General features: G+C 38.7%; 1 protein-coding gene across 1 annotated transcript in view; it reads right to left on the bottom strand.

Moving 5' to 3' along the window:
• The window catches only part of SVEP1 (sushi, von Willebrand factor type A, EGF and pentraxin domain containing 1), a 185,630-nt gene that overhangs the window by 148,374 nt on the left and 13,965 nt on the right, over positions 1-23,291 (bottom strand). Inside the window, exons 3-4 of the mRNA XM_067743688.1 lie at positions 5,084-5,339; positions 1,696-1,872 (exon numbers count right to left, since the gene is read on the bottom strand). Of these exons, the coding sequence (XP_067599789.1) occupies positions 1,696-1,872; positions 5,084-5,339 (433 nt within the window). The remainder of the gene's footprint in view (positions 1-1,695; positions 1,873-5,083; positions 5,340-23,291) is intronic.

The raw sequence follows: 23,291 nt of genomic DNA, 5'->3' as shown, positions 1-23,291 counted from the left end.
AGAGGGAAGGAGGGGGCGTCGGGGAGAGTGCCAAGCTGGGCTGTTCATGAAAGTGTGGGAAGATTCAAGGGGAGGCATCTTGCCAACTCAGAGGCAGTTGGGCAGATCCCACCCTCCCTTTTTTCTGCTTAAATGAGAAATCCTGCTTGATGGAGTGGGAGCAGGGCCAAGAAAGGAATGATTCTGCTGGGCGAGCATGGACGCTCGGACCCGGGAAGGATGTCCGCCAGCTGGGATCAGGGCCAGTGGTGGGGGGAGGAGAAATCGAGGGAAGGGAGATGAGGGAGCAACACGAATGAAAGCAAGTGTCAGAGGCTGGGACTAGCAGACGCCAACGATTATATACAGCATGGACCAACAAGGTCCTACCGTAGAGCACAGGAAACTATAGTCAATATCCTGGGATAAACCACAGTGGAAAAGAACATAAAAAAAAGAATGTATATATATTATAACTGAATCACTCTGCTGTACAGCAGAAACGAACTCAACACCATAAATCAACTATACTTCAATTTAAAAAACAAAGTAAAAGTGAGTAAAAGAAGAAACTGAGAAGAAATGTCCCACGAGGAGAAGAAAAGAGAGAAAGCAGGTCAGGTCAAAGACCTGGAAGGTTCGCCCCTGGGAGAACCACGTTTCTGTGTTATAGAGCAGACCCACCTACCTTCCCAACAGCAGAATGAAATAATGTTCACGTGAAACGAGCAGTGAAAGACCACACCGGCCAGTATAAAGTAAACCTACTGCCCCCAAATTCTCCTGGTGGGTATTAATTTCCATGGGAATACATTTTTCCCAAACAGCAAACCATGGAAGAGTTGTTAGTTCTAAAAACCGTGTTACCTTTTAAGTAAAACAGAGCAAACCAAATGCTATCACAGCAAAACCATACAGTACTTCTGTATATCTGATATTTCCTGAAACATAATTTATTTTTGTATCACAGCTAAAATATAATTTAGAACCCAAGAATCCTAAGTTGTTCTTCTTGTCTTTCTAATACAGTATTAAAAACATGAAGATCCTGTGGTAAGAAAACCTAGAGGAGATAAAATTATAAGTGTCGAAGAAGTGAATTCCATTTTGAAGTGATGTCACTTTTAGAGCTTTCTAATGTCCCTTCGTGGAGACTTATGAAGAGCTAAAAGACCATCAGTTACATTTTTTGGTGACAATCCTACAAGTTACATGTGGCCTGAGGACCAGAATCCCACGGGCTGCAATATCTCACAGAGGCTGAGGTATATTTTGGCGATTTGGCTATTGACGGATTACAAATAAAAGTTCCCAAATCTTCTCCCTTTCCGGATCTGAACCTAGGCTTCAAGAGGCCATTCTTCCTCTTGGAGCTCTGCCCCTACCATGTAAACAAGCCTGGGTTTACTTCATGGGGTCTGAGAGGCCATATAAAGGACAGCCTAGTAGTCTTAGACAAGCCCTTTTAGACCAGCCTCCAGCTAGCTGATCCCCAAACAGGTGAGAAAACTCAAGTAAGATCAGCGGGGCAGCCAACCCTACTCACAGCCAACGACAAATGCTTGAGCCAACACAGCTGAGACCAAAAGTGCTGCCCAACCGATCCACAGACTCATGAGCAGTACCAAACACTTAGTGTTTACCCATGTAGTATGTGGACAGATTCCTACACAGGAAAAGACAACCGACACAGTTACACACAGACTGGGCACTCACCTGTGCATTCGTACTGTAGACCCTTCCCGTAATACCCCTTCTCACAGATGCACTCAAAATGACCCGTGTGTGTCCCACACTTGCAGCTTGCCATCTGGTCACAGCAGTCTTTGCCGGCTTCACACAGATACGAGCAATGGGACATATCCTCTTGAATAAAACTCCCAGAAGGCAGATCTACCAAGCACATATGACAGGGCGGTCATAAAAAAAAAATGAATGAGCAGTTGAATGTTACATTCTCTCGTTACCACAACTGAAGCTCAAGACAGAGAAAATATCTTTTCATTTCCATCAAATTCCCAACTGCTCCCCCACTCCCATCCAAATATGAAGGTGTGTGATTTGCAGGACCACAGACTGGGAATTTGATTCAGCTGGTTAAGCTATTTCAGTCTTGGACCTCATCCTAAGTTCTCAAGGCCAGGCAGGGTCAGGCAGAAATTAAGTAGTTTCAGCGAGGAACCTCCAGATGCAGCAGGAAGTAATGCAGTCGGTTCTCCAGGTCAGTCCCCAGGCTTCCACACCAGCATGAGGTCAGGCAGCAGTAACCAGATTTCCAGAATCCTTGTTCAGATAAATAAATAAAGCTGCAATCCTGACTGCTGTCAAAGGGTGCTGATGGTGATTACTGATTTAAGAATAAATACCATTACTTCTATAATTAGTCGATTAAAAACTGAAACAATGGTACCACACAAGTTGAAGAATAGAACCAAGATCTGGTTTCTCTCTCAATTTTAAATAAATGTTCACTTGTTGTGTAAAAGGAGACCATACGGATTATTTGAGCCATGCTCTGAAGTGAGCCATGCTGGGAATTCAACAACACAGGCAGAGCTGTCCTGTTCTGAAAGTGACTTAACGGGGCAGGGTAAGGTTGACTATGACTTATCAGGAACGGATGGCCTACAATCAGGCACACAGTAAGTTCCATTTACCTGCTGAGAAAGTACCAAAGCCTTAGCCTAAATTCCAGCACTAGGTCCACAGTGCTAGGCCCAGATACAGTGATAGGTCCACGGTAGAAACTCAAATGAGTGAGTTTCAGCAAGACACATGAACTGCCATTGAATACCCAGAAAGGAGATTGGTGATGGCCTCAGTTATGGAACATCTGTCTCTATGCATTAAGACCCTGAACAATGGACAGGGACAACGTAAAGGGAAGACCCCTGCCCTAAGAGAAAGAGACTTGTACAACCAAGTACCCTAAAGCCCCATCTAATAGACTATGGTGTGGGTACAAGGTCTGCAACATGGGCATCTTGGACTTAGCTCTGAGACACAGGTTTATTTGGCAGTTGAGGGAGCAAGAAAAACGTAGCTTTAAGACTGGTGCACTGGCATTTAGGTCGGGGAGAGAGATAAGTGAACAAGCTGCATATGTGGAAAGCTATTATTCTGGAATCTACATCTATTGAGACTGGCCACAAACATGGACAGCCTTGAGACCAAAAGTGGATCCATCCAAATTGAAAGTAGTTTCAGCAGACCACAGATAGAGAGAACAAACTAGTGGTTACCAGTGAGGGGAGGGGCAGTGTGGGGGTGGGGGAGTGGAAGGTACAAACTCTTGGGTATAAGATGGGCTCAAGGATGTATTGTACAACACAGGGAACATAGGCAATATTTTGTAATAACTGTAAATTGGAAGTAACTTTAAAAATTGTATAAAAATTAAAAAACTACATATATAAAAAAGAAAGTTGCTTCAGAGAACATGGAGGCAGGAGAAATGAGGTTCACTTCCTTTGCCCCCATCGTTTCTTTTCAGTAAAAACAGAATTTTTTCTTACGGAACCTGGAAACTTGATTAGAGTATTACACATTTTAGATTTTAGTATTTTGTAATAAAAGTGATGCCTTTCAAAACTCTGTTGTGATAGGGTAACCAAAATCCTTTCCTTGAAGACTCTGTCCCATCCAGTTTCTGACTCAACTTGCATTGGGCAGAAGGCCCCCATCCTACAAAACAGAAGGTTGGTAGGACTGGAAATGAGTCCTCTATGACACAGCTAATAACACCCACAATTTCATAATCCCATCTAGTGCAACAGCCACTCTGTCTTCCTACTCAGCATATATATCACTTTTCCCAGAGAAAGGGAGAAACAAAAAAAGCCCCAGTTACTGAACTTCTGTCATATGCCAAACACTGTGCTGGTGAAATTTAAATATTTTATTTAATCCTCCTGACAAAGCTATTTGGTACATGTTATAATATCTCTATTTTAAAAGTAGAGGAAACTGAAGCTCATAGATGTTAGATAAATTGGCTAAGGTAATAGCCAATGGACAGTTATTGAGAGCTTAGTATAATAAGCCCTCAGTGACTTTTCTAATTACTTTATATGTATTAATCCATTTAATCCTTGGAATAAACCTATGAAGTAGGTACTATTCTTGTACCCTACTCTATTAACAAGAAATCTAGGGAGTGCAAAAGTTAAATAATTTTCCCAAAGCCACCCAGTTAGTAGGTGACCAATTGGGAATTTTTGCTGTATCCATAGGCAGCCTGAGATGCTGCTCTAAACTCTTCTGTTGGAACTACAGTAAGGCTGACCCACTTATTTTGAACATCACTAATTGTGAGGAAACCTCATGTTGCCATGATTTGCCCATCAAACTGAATCTTTCATGTGGACACCTGCAAAGATCAAGCCTAATTTGCTCCATGGCGTTGGTCTGAGGCTAGATCCCCATCTCCTCCTCCCAATCTGCACTTTCTCTCCTGGATCACTGCAAGATACATGCCCATACTACACTTGGAAGTTCATCTGACTTAAGTCACCCAACTAAACATCCTTATAAATGGTGTACAAAGAACTCTAATGAATGGATTTACTGATGCTACTCCCTGTCGCTGTCACTGCTCTTCAATTTATCCATAAGCATATCTATATTCAAACTGTCGGGTCAAGAAGTATGTGTTGAGTATTTATTGTCCCTAGAATCTTCATGTATATTTCTGGAAACACTCTGGTTAGATTCACTAAGCACGTCTCTGAATGTTTACTTCATCCTTCCAGATAACTGAAGATGAGATGTAAGTCAAGCCTTCTGACTCCGTGTGTGGCCTCAAAACACACCTCGTTCATTCCACTGATTCTAATGGTTCCAGGTGGGAGCATATGGATATTTTAGTGAAAATGTATCACAGTTATTAAAAAACAAAACAAAACAAATACTTCTGTTGCAAGGCCAGAATGTCATCTCTACTCATGAAGTTCAACGCAGCTCATAATACACGAAGAACACATGGGCATCACGCTCAGCGAAGACCTCATAGGGCTTGGTATTATCCCCACAGTGGGTTTCAAGAAATAAGCAGGAAGTAAACCCTGTTTAAAGGCACTGCGTGATGCCAGTAGGTTTCCATTACCTTCATGCAACGCTCGGCGGGCTAAAGCCTCAAATTCTTCAAAACTGTGGAGCAGGTAGCAGTGCTCCTCCTTTGGGGTGGAAGCCATGTCATTCAGTTCTCGAATGTTTCCTTGCCATATGCCAAAAGTGAAGATTTCCACTCCAAAATCTCGCAGTGATGCTGCAATGGGTCTTGGATCTCCCCCGTTGGAATATCCATCCGTAATGAGAAATATAACTTTTGTTGAGTTTTCTCTAGAATGACGAAGAATTTGCTGTAATGAAATAGGGCAAGTTAGTATGAGTACGTATTGTGTTGGCCTACTCTGAGCCTCCCTTATTAGGTAAGGGAGTGCTGGTGAAGATCATTAACATTTCACAAGAGCGAGGAATGGAACACTGATCAGTGAAGGGAAAACACAAACGGGCACAGATGAGAGCCTACAATGGTCTTCTCAAAGAACCACAATAAACCTCAAAAGCGTTTAAAATGTATCATCATCATCATTGCCATAGAGCTTGCTAACTGAGAGGAACAAATGTTTATGGGGACTTCCCTGGCGGTCTAGTGTAAAGAATCCACCTTCCAATGCAGGGGATGCAGGTTCAATCCCTGGTCAGGGAACGAAGATCCCACATGCTGCGAGGCAACTAAGCCCGCACACCACAACTAGAGAAGCCTGCGCACCGCAGTGAAGAGCCCACGTGCCGCAACGAAGACCCAGCACAGCCACACACACAAAGAAGTTTATGGAATGAATTTGTATTAATATTATCAATTATTGTTAAACTATTTCTATTGATTTTCAGGCTCAAAATATGGACCAAATCTGAGTCTTATGTACCTACTTCCTATCATATTTACCTAGCTACCCACTTACCTACCTAGCTGAACCACTTCATGATCATACACTAAAAGCTGGACGAGAAGAAAATTTAACAGAACGTGTCTTTTCCAGAGTTAATAATGACTCACTTGCCTCCTCTATTTGTTTTTCCACTGCTCCTCCAAAATTGGAGAATTGATTCAACACTTCATCTTTTTTGGACCACCCAGTATTAGCACCAAATCAGCTGTTTTTTTGGTGGTATCCTATCTTCATGAGAAAATACTGATTCATTCAATGTGACAACTGGGCTTTACTGTTTTAGGACAAGTGAGTTATCCTTTACAATGTTATATGCTGTTCCTTCTCTACAGATAAAAGGAAAAAGGTGAAACCTTTTTTTTTTTTTAAAGTGTATATTCATTGCCACTGATGCTTTGTAACGTCATACTGTAAAGGCACAAGAGATCCAATGGTGAGTCTGGCTTATAAATAAATTTGCCGTTGTTGCTTTTCATTAGAAATGGTTAGGAAAGGTAAAGAGGCACCAGGGTATATTTTCTCGCAAGTTCTTAGCAGGAATCCAATGTTTCTTAAGCAATGATTCAAGAAATACTACATTCAGAAGAAGAGCAACATTATAACCTACATTCTGTTAAAGTTAAAAGGAGATATTATGATTTTAAAAATAACTTTGCCTCAATTCATGTTAGAGGACAGCCTCAGCTATAAGACCCAGATTCTCATAAGATTCATGTCTGTAGAAAGCATATTTCATTAGTATATAATTAATAGGTATTTATTCTAATTCAATAATTCCTGCCAATTAGTTTCAGAGTTTGTGAGCTAAAGATAAAGCTGTTAAATCCGAATTTAAAGACAATTAAATTAAACTAAAATTTACTCTGGAAAACATCTGGAAAGCCAGCAATTTGAGAAAAGGTATTCAAACACTTCATTCCACTTCTTCTCGAAAACCAAGTGAAATAAAGGAAAACAAACAGTGTGGAAGGACCGTACTGAAGACAGGAAGAGGGCAGGTGTATGTGGCAGAATAACGTGAGATACTAATGGCTCTTAAAGCTTAAAAAGCCGCCCTCTTGATGAATGACAAGAAGATCTGGGGTGAATATTTGGTACGTGTAAGATATTTCCTCACTCCAGACAAGAAAAGAACCTCTGAATGGCTATCGTCAAAAAGAACAGAAGTAACTAATGCTGGTGATGATGTGGAGAAAAGGGAACCGTTTGTACACTGTTGGTGGGAATATAAATTGGTGCGGCCACTGTGAAGAACAGTATGGAGGTTGCTCAAAAATCTAAAAATAGCATTACCAGTATGACCCAGCAATCCCACTCCTGGGTATATATCTGAAGAAAACAAGAACACTAATTTGAAAAGATACCTGAACCCCAATGTTCACAGCAGCATTATTTACAAATGCCAAGATATGGAAGCAACCTAAGTGTCCATCAAAAGATGAATGGATAAAGAGGATGTGGTATATATACACAATGGAATACTACTCGTCCATAAAAAAGAACGAAATTTTGCCATTTGTGGTAACATGGGTGGATTTGGAGGGCATTATGCTAAGTGAAATAAGTCAGACAGAGAAAGACAAATACTGTACGGTATCACTTATTATGCGGAATCTAAAACGTACAACAAATTAGTGAATATAACAAAAAACAAGCAGACTCATAAATACAGAGAACAAACCAGTGTTTACCAGTGGGGAGAGAGAGGGGAGGGACAATATACGGGTGAGGGAGTAGGAAGTACAAACTACTGGGTATAAGAATAGGCTACAAGGATGTATTGTACAACATGGGGAATGTAGCCAATATTTTATAATAACTGTAGATGGAGTGTAACCTTTAAAAATTGTATAAAAAATAATTTAAAAAAAGAACCTCTGAGGAGAGGGAGAGAAAGAGGAGTTAGGGGAGGAGATTTAGATGTTGCTGTGAGGCGCTGTGCTCTATACCAATCCCTCCACACACCCCAACTCAGTCACCGTAGGAGCGATGACTGACATTCCTTTATAGGGATGGGTATAGGGATCCTTGAGTCCTCTTTCCATGTGGATATTTGGGATAATGGTAAGTCCCACAGAAGTGCTGCTGGTCACAGTGACATGGGGCAATAGAATATAACTATGTGGGATGTTGAAGGGGAGAAGACCTGATGAGTCTTGTGTATTCCTGGAGAGGCTTAGGAGAGAGAGCTGGTGCAATATCAAGACTCCTAGGGAGTTTTGCAATATTAAGGATGTGGGAGTGGCTGACAGCATGGACCATGAGAGCTACGTCTCTCTCAGGCAATAGCAACATGAAGAAATCCTGGAATCCCCAGGAGATTACTGCACCAAGGGTGGCAAAGCTGACAGACCCATATGCAGATGACCAAGGATGATCATCATGACCACTGATGAGAGAACTGAGACAATTCCAGATGATGGACATGCAGGGAGTGTCAGAGCTGAGAGGTGGACATCCACTCCTTTGCTGCAGCTTTGCAGAAGCTCCAAAGTTTAGACTCAACTAGAGGGAGAAACGGAAGAGGGAAACATTCCTGAATGTGGCTCCGTTTTCAAAAGTGAAGCACTTGAGAAATTTCTGATTTTGAATTTGCTTGGAAGTACCTGGGTGGAGTTTTCTCTCATCAGGTGGATTGGAGTCTCAAAATAGAAATGACAACTAGAAAAATATATTAGAAACATGAAGAATTTAAAAAAAATCTTAATCGGCAGAGAGTGAAATATGTTCTTTTTTACAAACACAGCTTCTCTTACTGATGGAACCTTGTGATATCTTGGAAAACAGGTAGAATAAAGTCTTTTGGAACTCCGACAACCCCACCTTATTTAGAGGGAGAGGCAAAGGCTAGAGATGAAGGGCGGGGGGAGAGAGAAGGAGGTCACTTGATTCAACCTCTTTGCAGCACAGCTCAAAGATATTCCGAGGTGACAAAGGCAAGGACAACTTCAGACAAAAACCTAGTCTCCTCCCCACATGTAACTTCCTTGAAGGCAGATATTTTTGTCTAGTTCTTCAATTCTTAATTCTCAAAGTTTAGCACAGCACTTGGGAAATAGTACACACTCAATAAATATTAGTCAATAAACAGCAGCCCATAATGCAGCCAGTGCTCAGGCCAAAAACCTTGGAGTCACCCTTATCTCTCTCTCCTCATATACTGCTTTAGAAAGCTTCCCCTCCCCAAGTCTATTAAAATATTCTCATAGTCTTTTCTCTAACACTTCTGTTTTTTAAAAATTATTAAATCCATACATTTTTCTTTGATGTGAAATAGATACTCCCTTTACTTTTATCCAACTTCATAAGCAATTTTCTTCCCTGGTTAAAGTCTCTTCATTCTGTTTTATTGACTTACTTGCTGATTCATGGCCAATGCCACATAGTTTGGTTACTATACTGTCATAGTATTTTTTTTTTCATATCTGGTAGGGAAACTCTAACATCCTTTTATTTTCTCTTTTAAAATGTTTGTAGTTAACCTTGAACATTCTCCTTTCCAATTGAGCTTGAGAGTCAGCTTATCAAATTCTTCATTAATTTTTTTTCTATCCAACCATTTGATCCAGCAATTCTACATCTAGAAATCTAGAGTGGATAAACTCTAGGATACACTGGAGAGAGTTGCTTGAGTACATTGGTCTTAAGTGAGCAGTGGGAATATACAGAATGTGTGTGTGTGCTGTATGTTGTAGAGTTTTGCACAAAAAGAGATAAAGTTTTCTTTTTGTGCCTTTATTGTCCTTTAGACATAAACAAATACCATCTTGGAATATTAATCTTCACTCCTGTCAATAACATTCCTTGACATCCAGGTTAGGATTTGCAGAGATTTCTGGTTGTACTACTCATTAGGTACAAAACACTTTAAGCTATGATTCTATTTTTCTTCTCTTCTTGCAGAGAACTACTGAGTATTTACAGGAACCATTATATCTGTTGGCAAGACAATATATTAAGCTTAAAATAGTAAGAAGAATAGCAGGACTAGTAGTCCAAGCAAAGAATTACACAAGATCTGGGTTTGGAATGCACTTTAAGGATAGAGCGGGGAATGGATGATTTACTGAAAATAACCTACCCCCCTCCCCCAATCTCTGTGCTTCATCATACTTGAATAAGAACATAATTCAATAAAAACAATTTTTTCATCCCACAGATCTAAGAAGTAAATAGAGCTGTGGTAATGTTGGTGGAATGTGGTAGAGGACCAACTCTTGATTCTCCTCTTACAGTTCCTGAAATAGTTTACATCATCTGCAATCCTTTGAAAGGTATTTAAGAAATAGAATTTTTTGGTCCAGAATACTGAATGAGGCAAACCCTTTGTGGCCAACAAAAAACTTGACGTGAACTTTGTATAGCAAGAGGTTATCACCATCTGTATTGTATCAAGCCTCTGATTAGCTTGTATAAATATCTGGCAGAGAAGTAAGCTCCCCTTGTCCAGTAAGAGTCATTAGAATGATAAAAATGCAGGGTTGTGTAACATTGTTCTAACACCCGAGATCCATCACCATTACACAAGACTGCAATCCCCCTCCCCACACCCTCCAAGTCAGGCCACAAGGGAACTGTTTTGAAAAATGATCTTGAAAGAAAAACAGAGGTTACAAGAAAGCTGACATGGGGACAATATTTGCCCTTGGGCTCCATTAATTAAACTACATGTAGATATAATACCAACCTCAGCACAACCTTAGCTGCAATTACCCACTGTCGTCAACTTTGACTGAGGATAGTAACTAGAGAAACTCATAAGTCATCTTTAAAAAAATATGATTTTGTGAACTGATACCTATTGTGGCTCTATCAGAGCCACTTTCCTCCAGGAGGCAGAAAACTAGTGAATTATGCCAGTGTTTCAACTTGTTTTCCACATATGTTTTTTTCCATGTTAGGGAACATTAAGTACAAAGAATACACCACAGGGAATGTAAGTTGGTACAGCCACTATGGAAAACAGTATGGATATTCCTCAAAAAACTAAAAATAGAGTTGCCATATGATTAAGCAATCCCACTCCTGGGCATATTTCCAGACAAAACTATAATTCAAAAAGATACATGCGTCTGTATCTTCATAGCCGCACTATCTACAACAGCCAAGACATGGAAACAATCTAAATGTCCATCGATAGATGAATGGACAAAGAAGATGTGGTGTGTATATATACACACACACATACAATGGAATACTACTCAGCCATAAAAAAGAATTAAATAATGCCATTTGTAGCAACATGGATGGACCTAGAGATTATCATACTAAGCAAAGTAAGTCAGAAAGAGAAAGACAAATACCACAGGATATCACGTATATGTGGAATCTAAAATACAACACAAGTGAACTTATCTATGAAACAGAAACAGACTCACAGACATAGAGAACAGACTTGTGGTCGCCAAGGGGAATGAGGGGTGGGGGACGGATGGATTGGAAGTTTGGGGTTAGCAGATGCAAGCCTTTATACACAGAATGGATAAACAAAAGGTCCTACTGAATAGCACAGGGAAGTATATTCAATATCCTGTGATAAACCATAACGGAAAAGAATTTTTAAAAGAATATGTATATATATATGTATAACTGAATAACTTTGCTGCACAGCAGAAATTAACACAACATTGTAAATCAACTATACTTCAATTTAAAAAAAGACACCATAAGCTACTTGTAATATTTTCCTCATTCTTCAAATTCCAAAATTTCATCAAGCTTCATCTGCTATTTAGTTAATACTTTTAATTTGAATACTCAAATATTCTTTAGTTCAAGGAATGTTTATTGCTTTATATCTGTGAATAGTATATCTGGGAAAAGGATATATTCATATTCTTATATATTCATATTCATCTGTTGGTTCATCATTTTCTGGACATATTCTATTCTTTTTTCATTTTTATCTCATTCTACTTCCTTCCGAATTGGGTGGAAATGTCTCAAGCTTTTCTTCCATATCACTGGTTTTACACAGTGTTTCTCTTCCCTTCTACTTCCAATTAAGAATTAATCCTGGGGGCTTCCCTGGTGGCGCAGTGGTTGAGAGTCCGCCTGCCGTTGCAGGGGATGCAGGTTCATGCCCCGGTCCAGGAGGATGTCATATGCCGCAGAGCAGCTGGGCCCGTGAGCCATGGCCGCTGAGCCTGTGCTCTGCAACGGGAGAGGCCACAACAGTGAGAGGCCCACATACCGCAAAAAAAAAAAAAAAAAAAAAGAATTAATCCTGGACCTAGAGATTATGATACTAAGTGAAGTAAGGAGACAGAGAAAGACAAATACCATATGATATCAGTTATATGTGGAATCTAAAAACATGATACAAATATATTTATTTATAAAACAGAAACAGACTCACAGACATAGAAAACAAACTTATGGTTACCAAAGGGGAGGGGGGAAGGGATAAATTAGGAGTTTGGGATTAAAATATACACACTACTATATATAAAACAGACAAACAACAAGGACCTACTGTATAGCACAGGGAACTATATTCAACAACTTGTAATGACCTATAATGGAAGAGAATCTGAAAAAGAATAGATATATATATACCAGAATCACTTTGTTGTATACCAGAAACTAACACAACATTGTAAATCGACTATACTTCCTATTTTAAAAAAGTACCTTAAAAATCGCCTAAAAATTGTCACCTTAAGAAAAAAAAGAATTAATCCTGGCATTGCATTTATTTTTCTTTTTACAATACTTCTTTGTCTCACACAGTTTTCTCTTTATTCCCTTTAGCTTCTCAGCCAGTTTTGTTTTCCTTTCAGTCCTTTGTTTACTTCATTTCTCATCACCATTTCAGTGTTTTATTTACCTATGGTAAGTGCACATAATAAATGCTTTCTAGGATTTAGTTCTGTTTTTCACAGTGAATTCCTAAACTTTATCTGTACCTTACATTCTATCTTTATTTAGCAAAAAAGTTTCAAAGAAGCCAGATAGGAGTTTTGTGTCCTCCTTCTTCCTCAACCATGAATGAAATGGTATGTCCAGTGAAAGTGTTTGCAGCACACAATCAACAAGTGCGTAAAATCAGTGTTGGAATACATGGCTATAACATCTGCTATTATTATTATTGATAAAACAAATCGAAAACCTACCCAAGTGATCAGTGAAGAGGGTTAAAAATAAGCCACACACTGCATCTGGAAACAGAGGGTCTAAATAAGCACTGTCCAACAGAACTTTCTGTGATAATTGACATGTTATTTGCTCTGTTCAATAGAGTAGCCTCTAGGCACATGTGGCTACTGACCACCTGAAAGGAAGCTACTGCAACTAAGGAAGTGAATTCATAACTGTGTATAATTTTAATTAATTTAAATTTAAATAGCCACATCTAGCTAGTGTCTACCATACTGGACCATGCAGGTCAAACTAGATATAGCCTTGTCCCTGGAGGGAAAAACACAGAAAGTCTAAGCAGGCCCATAAAAATATTCTGTCAACTCAAGAACTGCAAAATCAACTTGAAGATTTGGAAGAATACACAATTTAATACTGAAATAAGAAGAAAGCAATGCAATAGAATGGTACTTGCATCACTAGGATTTAGAAAGCCATAGCGTCTATGAAAACAGGAACTGAAAGCCACAGAAAGAGAGCAGGCTAAGAAGAAAACAGAGATGTGCAGGAGGCGAGGGACTGGAAAAGAAAAGAAAATGCCGGGAAACCAAAAAGGCAACGAAAGACAGAAATACACCTTGGTGGTAAAACATAAATGCACAATTCCAAATAAACACTCCCAAACTGAATTCAAATGATATTCAAAACAGAGAAAGACAAATATCATACGATATCACTTATATATGAAATCTAAAAAAATGATACAAATGAACTTATTTACAAAACAGAAATAGACTCACAGACATAGAAAACAAACTTATGGTTACCAAAGTGGAAAGGGGAGAAGAATAAATTACAAGTTTGGGACTAGCAGATACAAACGACTATATACAAAATCGGTGAACAACAAGGTCCTACTGTATAGCACAGGGAACTATATTCAATATCGTGTAATAAACTATAATGGAAAAGAATCTGAAAAAGAATATATATATAACTGAATCACTTTGCTGTACACCTGAAACATTGTAAATCAACCATATTTCAATAAAAAATAAAAATAAAGTGAATCTAAATAAAAAAATAAGATTCAAAAGATCTTTCTCCTTTATTCAATAAGGTTCATTTCTCAAATGCAAAAGTAGATTAAAATTGTCTTTTGCTATAACACAACATAATCGTGCCAATTAAAAGAAAATAATAATACAAGATACTAAAAAGGCATTCAATAAAATTAAGATTTTTATGAATGAAAATTAGAAATAAAAAGATACTCAGTAATATGACAGAGTATCTATCTCAAAGCAACACTGTAAAATTATGCTTAACTGTGAAGACTCAGCATATTTCCCAATTAGATAAGGAGCAAATCAGCAATTCTAAGTATTTTCACTCTTACTTAAAATCCTTTTGCAACTTCTAGCCAAGGCAGTAAGACAAAACCATAATTAGTACTGCATTCCTTAAAGTTTCTGCTCTGTCTCAAAAAATCAAAATTAGAAAGCAAGGGATAAACTGGAAAATATATTCATCATGCTTGTCAAATAGAGTATTAAGGTCCTTAAAATATAAAGAACTTTTATATATCTCTAAAGGAAAAGAATGAGAAAAATAACAGAAACATAGATGTTTGAACAAAACAAAGAAAAAAAAAGGAATTCTATTTGTCAGAAAATATGAAAAACATTTAACTTCACTAACAACCAAAATAATGAAAGTTCAATAATAGAAATACTATGTTTTCACTTCTCAAATGGTCAAAGTTTTTCTTTTTTTTAAGGTAAAAGTTGTAAAATATGTGGGGAAACAGTTACTTCTACTGGAAACGCCACCTAGACTGTTAATATTTGTGAGTACAGTGAGACAAAGTGATCATAGCCCCCAAAATTTCATGTGATTTGAACTACAATTCTACATCTAAGAATATCTTAAGGAAATAACCATGGATACACATAAAAAGTGATCAAAAGGATGAATATCCTAGAATAATTTGCAAAATAGAAAATGGAAACAATATAAAATTGCAACAATAGGTTACTGGATAAATAAATAAAAGGGCAATCATGAAATATCCTTATAATAATAATACTGAATAATATTAAATGTAAAAAGTAGGTAACCAAAAACAATGATTTTTTTTACATTAGTGTGCATGTGTGTGTAAATGTATTCAATACTACATGTATGTGCATGTATGTATGAGTATGACTAACAGCATGTACCTCAAAATGTTGACTATCTCTTGGTAGTACATTTACAGGGTTTTATTTACCTCTATTTTGTCCTTTTATGTCATTTCCGAATTTTCTCTTTCTCCTTCCTCTATTCTTGCCCTACGAAACGTCACGTGAACTCAGAACTTTGAGTCTCACCTATAGACTAATGACTGCTAAATGTATGCCATATAAACTCAAACTCCCAGTATGAAGTTCCAGCAGTCCAGTGGACACCTCTGCCTGAATGTGCCACATGCCCCTCAAACTCCATTTATCCTCACGATGCACAAATAAGGTTTCCTTCCTTCTGTTCTTAAAATAGGTCAACGACGGCACCATAATCTATCCCACTTTATAAATCTGCAATCTCGGAGTAATTTATGATGCCTCCTTTCTAATCTATCACCTTCAGTAACCGATCCAGACCTATACATTTCACCTCTGAACTATCTAGGAGTCTCACGATTGTATTGCCCCAGCCTCGGTTTAGGTACAGGATATTGGTTCTGTCTGGATTATTGAAAAACACCAGTTGTTTTAAGCATCTCTAGCTGAAGTTGCTCTTCTTTCAAATCCATTGTCTGACCTGCCATCCAACTTACCTTTCTGAAAGACTGATCTAATCATGTTTAAAATTTCCACGATTTTCCCTCCATCTACAAAATAAAGCATAAATTTCTTTACAAGCCCTTTTATCACCTAGTCCTAAGTAACGCTTCCAGTCACATCCCTTATCCCATCCCTATCTCCTACTTCCCCAACCTACTTCTTACACCATATGCTCCCTACACCATTCTATTCAGAGGTTTTGAAACACACCATGCTTTCCTTCTGTTTGCTCCACCTGGAAATTAACAACTCTTTCTTATCTCCCACTATGTCTACCTCCACTTTTACCAGTTCTTCAAAATCCAGATCAAAGTTCATCTCCTCATTGAAACTTTCCCAAGTATGAAATCCACCTCAATGCCCCCCACTACACACCAACCCCAACAGAGTTGACACTTATATATCTGGCCATATCCCAGGCTAGCAAGACACTCAATGGCAAGGTTGACTCATATTTTTATTCCATTGAAGATCAAAAAATAACTATGAAATAAGTGGATGAAAGAATAAACAAGTAAATGCCTTAATTTTCATTAGATATGTGTCCAACATGCAGAATAAACTAATAAATTCTAGGCCAAAACTTTTGTGGCAGTAGTCTCGTTATGCAATCGTGAAATGAAAAAAATCTTATAAATGCTATATTTAAACTTATTTCACCAAACCTATACCGAGCTTCTGTTATATACCAAGCATTGTGCTAGGGATTTTTAATCGTACTACTTGATGATACAACAGAAACATTCACTAAAAACAAACAAGCAAAAAGTAAAACAATGACAAAAGTACAGCTGGAAAGAGTATTCTGCAGTAACTGAGCTTTCCTATTTATATTGTGATATCAAATCAATTACATTTAATATGTCTTATTTAAGCATTTACTCAGGCTTTCTAGACTGAAATTCTAGAATGAAAAAACAATGTTGGCTTGAGTAACATTTGGGCTATTTTTTACAGTCTAGCCAAATCAGAAAAGAACCAGAGGGTCAGAAAAGAACTTAATCTCAGATTTATGGTCACAGAATTTCTCCACCCACGTACATGCTTTAGTTATTAAACACAGACACAAAACATTCTGAAGTGGACCCACTGGAACAGTACATCAAATTGGGAAATGGTGTGCACGGGAGTTGATGAGTAGCAGACTTAATCCAGACTGTAAAAAAAACAACAGAATAAACATGCAAAAGACCAAACAGTCTTCCAATAATGCCAAATTCCACCATCCATTCTAGAAACATGCCAGGAATAAAGAAAATCTGGAGAGCAAAAAGTGAAGTCATGGGAATCCAAATGACAATGAAAGAGGGCTAAATGACATGTCACTCAAACTGCTAATTGACAACAAAATAAAAATTCAAATTTATGATTAATATCGTTATCAATCAATTTATAAAATGATTTCAGCTAACATGTTAAATGTCTATACAGTATGACCGAGTAGCAGCCCATAAAGTCAAAGGTATTAGGGAGTCTGTTCATGTGCTTCACATCAAGTGGTCAAAGGAGAAAGTAACCTCAAATGATACTTGGGTATCAGTTTATGGTTTTACAAATGACTTAGGCAAAGAATACAGGGGCACTTACTTAATATGACAGAAAGAGCTACTGTAAACCAATGGGCAAAAACATGCTTGAAACAGTCTCATTAAATTTAATAACAAAGCTAGACTGTCCCATCACTTCTATGTGGAAAGTCTAGCTAATATGATGAGGCAAGGAATGGAAATGAATAATCCAAAAATTTCAGATGAAACAGAATTAAATAAAAAGGAAATATTGAGAGATGTTGAGAAAGAGGTGTGCACGAGGGTAAATGTTTTAATTGCAAAGTTCTGTAGCGACAACTGACTGGTAATATTTAAAAGTTCAATTGGATAAACTTGAAGGGTAATTTCAGAATTTTATTGTATGGGGAAATTCTCAATATGAAGCTTTAAAAATAAAACTTAAAAACATACTTTTACTACATATTTATACATAATTATATATGTACTCACACATAGAAAAAAAGAGTACAAAACAAAAACTAAAATAGTTATATTTTTCTGTTTCACCTAAAACTATGAATTGGTCTCTTATTTACATAACAAGGAAAAGAAGCAAAAATTATTTTTAGAGAAACGCATGCAAATCCCTCCTCACACTGATGGGATTCCTCTGGTTACCTGTGTATAGTCCTACCTCTATTCTCTACACACTGGGAAAAAAATTCTCCTCTCTCAGAGCTCTTTGTGCCTGAGTCCAAATTTCCAGGAGACAGAATATAAATGATCCATCTCAACTACTGGATCACCACCCTCAGTCCATCCAGAATGGGACAACCTCTATAGGTGGGCAAAGGATTGAGGAGGACGATGGGTATGGTTCTTGGGGAAAATGGTTGTTGATTGACATGGACCACAGAAGAAATGAGCTACAATAGAAAGGAAGAATTTAATGCTATGCCTAGACTTATCCAGCAGAAAAACTGCTTTGGACACTTAACAGGTCAAACTGTTCTTCCAAAAAAGCACCAAATGTTAGGAAACATGGTGTATAGACTAGAAGAATTCAAGTGTAAAAATATAACTGAGAAAGTAGAAACACATTATTTTTTTTCCTTTGTATTTATTATTATTATTATTTAACATCTTTATTGGAGTATAATTGCTTTACAATGGTGTGTTAGTTTCCGCTTTATAACAAAGTGAATCAGTTATACATATACATATGTTCCCATATCTCTTCCCTCTTGCGTCTCCCTCCCTTCCACCCTCCCTATCCCGCCCCTCTAGGCGGTCACAAAGCACCGAGCTGATCTCCCTGTGCTATGCGGCTGCTTCCCACTAGCTATCTGTTTGACATTTGGTAGAGAAACACATTATTGATGATTCAAAGCTGTCAGGAAAGAAACTATGTCTTCTTACCAGGTATTTCAATAGTAACTATGAAGGAAAAGTTTAGCTGGAGTTTAGAATATACAAGACACAGAGAATCTAACCATTATATTGTAAATATTTGGGATTCAGGAACAACACAATTTTTCAAAAAGCCAGATGTATTTCAAATCAAGTGTACTGATACATGGGAGATTCAAAGAGGGTGGAGGTTGAGTGGAGGTTCTCAGTTCATGAACTTATTGCGTATGTTATAATTATCCTAAATTTATCAAAAACCACATTTAATTGTGACATTTATTAGCATTCCAAATGAATGACATTTGGAAGTTCATTTTGTTTTCCTTTTGTTTCCTTTGTTTTGTTTTGTATTTTAGTTTCTATGAATGACTATATTAATTCCATTATAGGGCAACAGATTCTGTGTATCATGTTTTTTAAAAAAACTGAAATTAGACCCCAAACAATTTAGGGTTGAGTTTGCATAGATTAGAAGACTTATTATATGTATATACTTAAATTATCAATCAATGACTGTAGTAATATTTACATCCATCATCATTCAAACATGCTGATTTTTAAAATTACTATAATACAGTCTCTAGTGAATTAAACAATTCTTATCATTTAAATACATGCTTACACCTAGAACAGTGACAGTGTTCCCTACATATGCACTGGATATATAAATGAATCTAGTTCATTACCTAAGGTACTTGAAGAAAGATGTTTCTAAGCATTGGGGATCACGGAGCCGATTGCTAAAGTGAGATTTTCTTATCTGAAGAAAATACTAAAATAGTCATAATGGAGATATTTTTCTTTTGTGAAATGGAATGGCATATAAAAAAATGGGAATGTTATGATGCAGGGGAACACTGAGTATCCCAGATCAGGATAAACTGGATTTAGTTGGAAGACCAAGTTTTACACTGAGGTTTGGCATGTACATTTATAAACTTAAGTTTACACTGTATGACATTTTGAGACGTGGACAAGAAGTACCTGGGACTAAAAAATAGTAACTTTGCTTGAGTCACATTTTCATTTCAACAAAAGATGTGAGGCTGAGTGCTGACCTTGGATTAGAGGAACTGAAAAGCTCAGAAAAGTAGATAAATAAAGAGGACAGAGGCAGATGTGTTGCAAACAGGAGATACAATCTCCCACTGCTTCAGTGGCTTGGTCTCTGCAAGGATTGGTGGAGACATCTGTTAAGATACACGAGGTGGGAGACGCTGGCCAGTGTAATTAAATTGTATAAAAATGGTATAAACAACAAGGTCCTACTGTATAGCACAGGGAACTGTATTCCATGTCCTGTAATAAACCATAATGGAAAAGAATATGAAAAGAAGGTATAGATATCTATAACTGAATCACTTCGCTGTACAGCAGAAATTAATACAACATTGTAAATCAACTACACTTCAATAAAATAAATTTTTAAAAAATGGCATCTGAGAGGCAATTCCCTGTACTGAGTGGGGGTGAAGGGGATGGGGGCTAAAGATCATCACTTGGGATTATCAGATGCTTCAGAGAGTGTCCACTCAAATGACATTCCGCAAATGTTCCCTCCTCTTAGCCCTGTGCCTGTTCTGCTTGGTCTTCTGCGTGGGCATCCACATACTCAAGTCCTCCTCACAGCTGCCCTCTCTGCCTCAAGTCTCTGCAATGAACTTCATTGCTGAGTATGTATCAGTGGGTCTTGCCCTTACTGGATCCTCTAACAGAGGCAGTATTACACAGTGGTTAAAAGTTTAGACTTTGGCCCAGACTGCCTGGATCTGAAATCCAGTACACCTTGACCTATCAGCAGTGCCACTCTGGTCAAGTTACTTACGTTCTCTGTGCCTCAGTTTCCTCATCTGTACTCGGGAAATAATAACAACCTGAGGACACTTTTCTGTTGCAAGGGGTTAATGAATTCATATAGGGGGAGTGCTTAGTGTGGGACCTGACAAGTAGCAATTACTCACTACCATTAGTCGTAAAAGAAACTTTTAACGTGTTGCTAGGATACATCCATCAAGTAGGTAAACCAATGACAGTGAAACCCATATTTCATTTGAAGCGGTGAATGAAAATAAGTCATCATATTTGTGAAGCCTGACAAGCTACATCAGGGGATTAGGGAAAATTATGACTCTATAACCAAAACCTGTACAACTCCACCTGAGCCGAGAAGGGGGTGATGATGCCCCAGGTAGAGGGAAAAAAAAGAACCACTTGAACCTGTCCTGTTATGAGGATGCCACTACAGAAGTGGTTAAAGGGCAGTGCTGACAGTGATATGGAGAGAAGACATGAATTTAAAACCTCAGATGCCTGCACGTTCTCTTTTGAACTCATTGGATGGTCTCTTCTAGAGGTGCTGTGGGGTTTGCCTCCTGGACCAGATTTAGGGAAAAAAGGTAAGAATTCACGCCTAAGATGCTACTCAGCACTTTCTATTTCTCCCCTGGGAAAGTGGTCTAAAGGGTGAATTTGCTAAAATTATTATAACCTATCATTTAAGAAACCAAGCATTCACTGGATATTCCTTTAAGAAGACGTCATAGCCATCCTTGTTTTAGTTAGAAATCATAGAAGCACAATACTATCTCTGATATACTAAAGTTTAAAATACTGAATACTAAGGTTATAATAAATATCATTTTCGAGGTCCTTCAGGAGATATAAAGTCAAATAAGATGTGGTCTCTGTCCTTAACAAGCAGAGGGTAGACAGACATCACCCAGACAACAAGTGCTACAAAAGAGTATGTACCATGTTTCCCTGTAATTTCCCAATCTAATTAGATAACTCCCTCCAGTATTTCCCCACATTTGGGAAAGTATCAAATAGGTGAACACAGATGACTCTGCAAAATTTCTGAACAGAACTGTACTGCTGGGACTTCAGCTACCTCTGCCTCCTAGGTTCCGATACTGGGCCTCATACCTTGAAACCACAGGAGAAACAGGAAATTTCAAAAGAGGAAAAAGTGAAAGGTGATAGAGAAAAAGTCATTGGTACTTCCTGTGTTTGTGGACTAACGACCTCTGGCCCATGTTCAGATCCCACTTCCAGTAGTACACCCAGTAACTTCTCCCTATGCCAGTTGTCTGCTTAGCAGGCAATAAAGTGACGCAAGCCCAGTTATTTTCCTTGTTCTCCTTCCCCTATGGAAAAGTCACGCACCCTTGCTTTGCCAAACGTTGGCAGGGCAGGCTGTTCCTCTGAGGCCTCTTTCTGCCCGCAACACCCGACCCTGTCAATAACGCCCCGTCCCATATCCCAGCATCTGTATCTCTTTGTCTGAGGGCTTCCTTTGGAGACCACTCTATTCACCGGCAGGGGAGGTGAGAGCGGCAGAGAATTAATGCTCTCCAGAGAGAGCATTAGAGGCCATGCTCCAGAGAGAGCCCTCAACAGTGACTGATGAGAGTAGGTCTATAAATGCCCCCAGATCCCTCTCTGCTGTGTTCACTCAAAGGCTTGAATTCCACCCCGGCTCCTACTGGGATTAAGCACAAATTACCTTTCCTGTAACTGCTGGTTCCCTTCCTGGCTCACATCCTGACTCTCCTAGCAATGTTTACTAGGTTTGTTTACCTCCCAAACAAGCTACTTGCACTCGAATCCTCATCTCAGTTCCGCTTCAGGCAGAACCCAAACGGAGACACTGGCTCTGTCTCTGGCTTGCATTGTCTCCATTCAGTCGGCACAGGAGCAAATCAAGGCTTCTGCCCAAGTAAATTTCCAACCAGTACAGAGAATGCTGGTCTCCCCTTCACTTAGCTGCTGGAAGGGGAAAGTCCTCTAGGAGGGCCAGGAGAGATCAGCCTTCCAGTAGGAACTCTGCTCTCCCCAAAGGCAAAGATCCCCAATGCCTGCTCTGTTTCTGGGTCTCAGTTTTTCCCTCGCTTCTCCGCCCTCTGACGGGATAAACGAGACCAGGGTGCTAGGCGGAGGCTGAGGGAAATGGCTGATCGTGTAGGGCCTGCTCTGCGCAGCATCCAACCATTTCCTCTGAGGGAACGCATCAAAGTTGTTGGTGGCGCTCTTTAAAATGTGGAATATTCAGCGCTCATTAGTTTAAGCCACAGGTCCCAGTGCCAAATCTGAGACCACAGTGAAAGTCCTACATCACGCCCTGCTGCCGATGAGTACTTAAAATGCAGATTTTTACTACCGATTAGCTACAAATAGCCCAAACTTTGGTATCTTTATTGCTAGAAACTTCCAACAATAACTGCCTGAAATCACCACTTTGGGAGCAACATTTAAAAGCCAAGCATGCATATTTTGAAGGAAATTGTGACTAAAAAGAGAGAAGTCTTGGCTAGAAACAGTACTGTGAAAAACACAAACAAGCAAATAAAAATTGCTTAACTTCTTTCTAAGTCCACTGCAGATTCATCTGGAAAGGTAACGCCTATAAAATAGGATCAAGACAATGAGGCCTTATTTGCAGATACAACTGGATTGGTGTAGGTCAAAATGAGTGAGCCAAGTTGACAGAGGTACCATTATCAAAATACACTATCAAACAACACAGCTGACTGTGCCTGAACCCTCTCCACCAA

This window comes from Pseudorca crassidens, chromosome 7 (assembly GCF_039906515.1).
Source record: "Pseudorca crassidens isolate mPseCra1 chromosome 7, mPseCra1.hap1, whole genome shotgun sequence".
In the NCBI taxonomy this organism is placed as follows: domain Eukaryota; kingdom Metazoa; phylum Chordata; class Mammalia; order Artiodactyla; family Delphinidae; genus Pseudorca; species Pseudorca crassidens.
The sequence above is the reverse complement of the archived record's forward strand: the minus strand, read 5'-3'. Positions and strand labels throughout refer to the sequence as shown.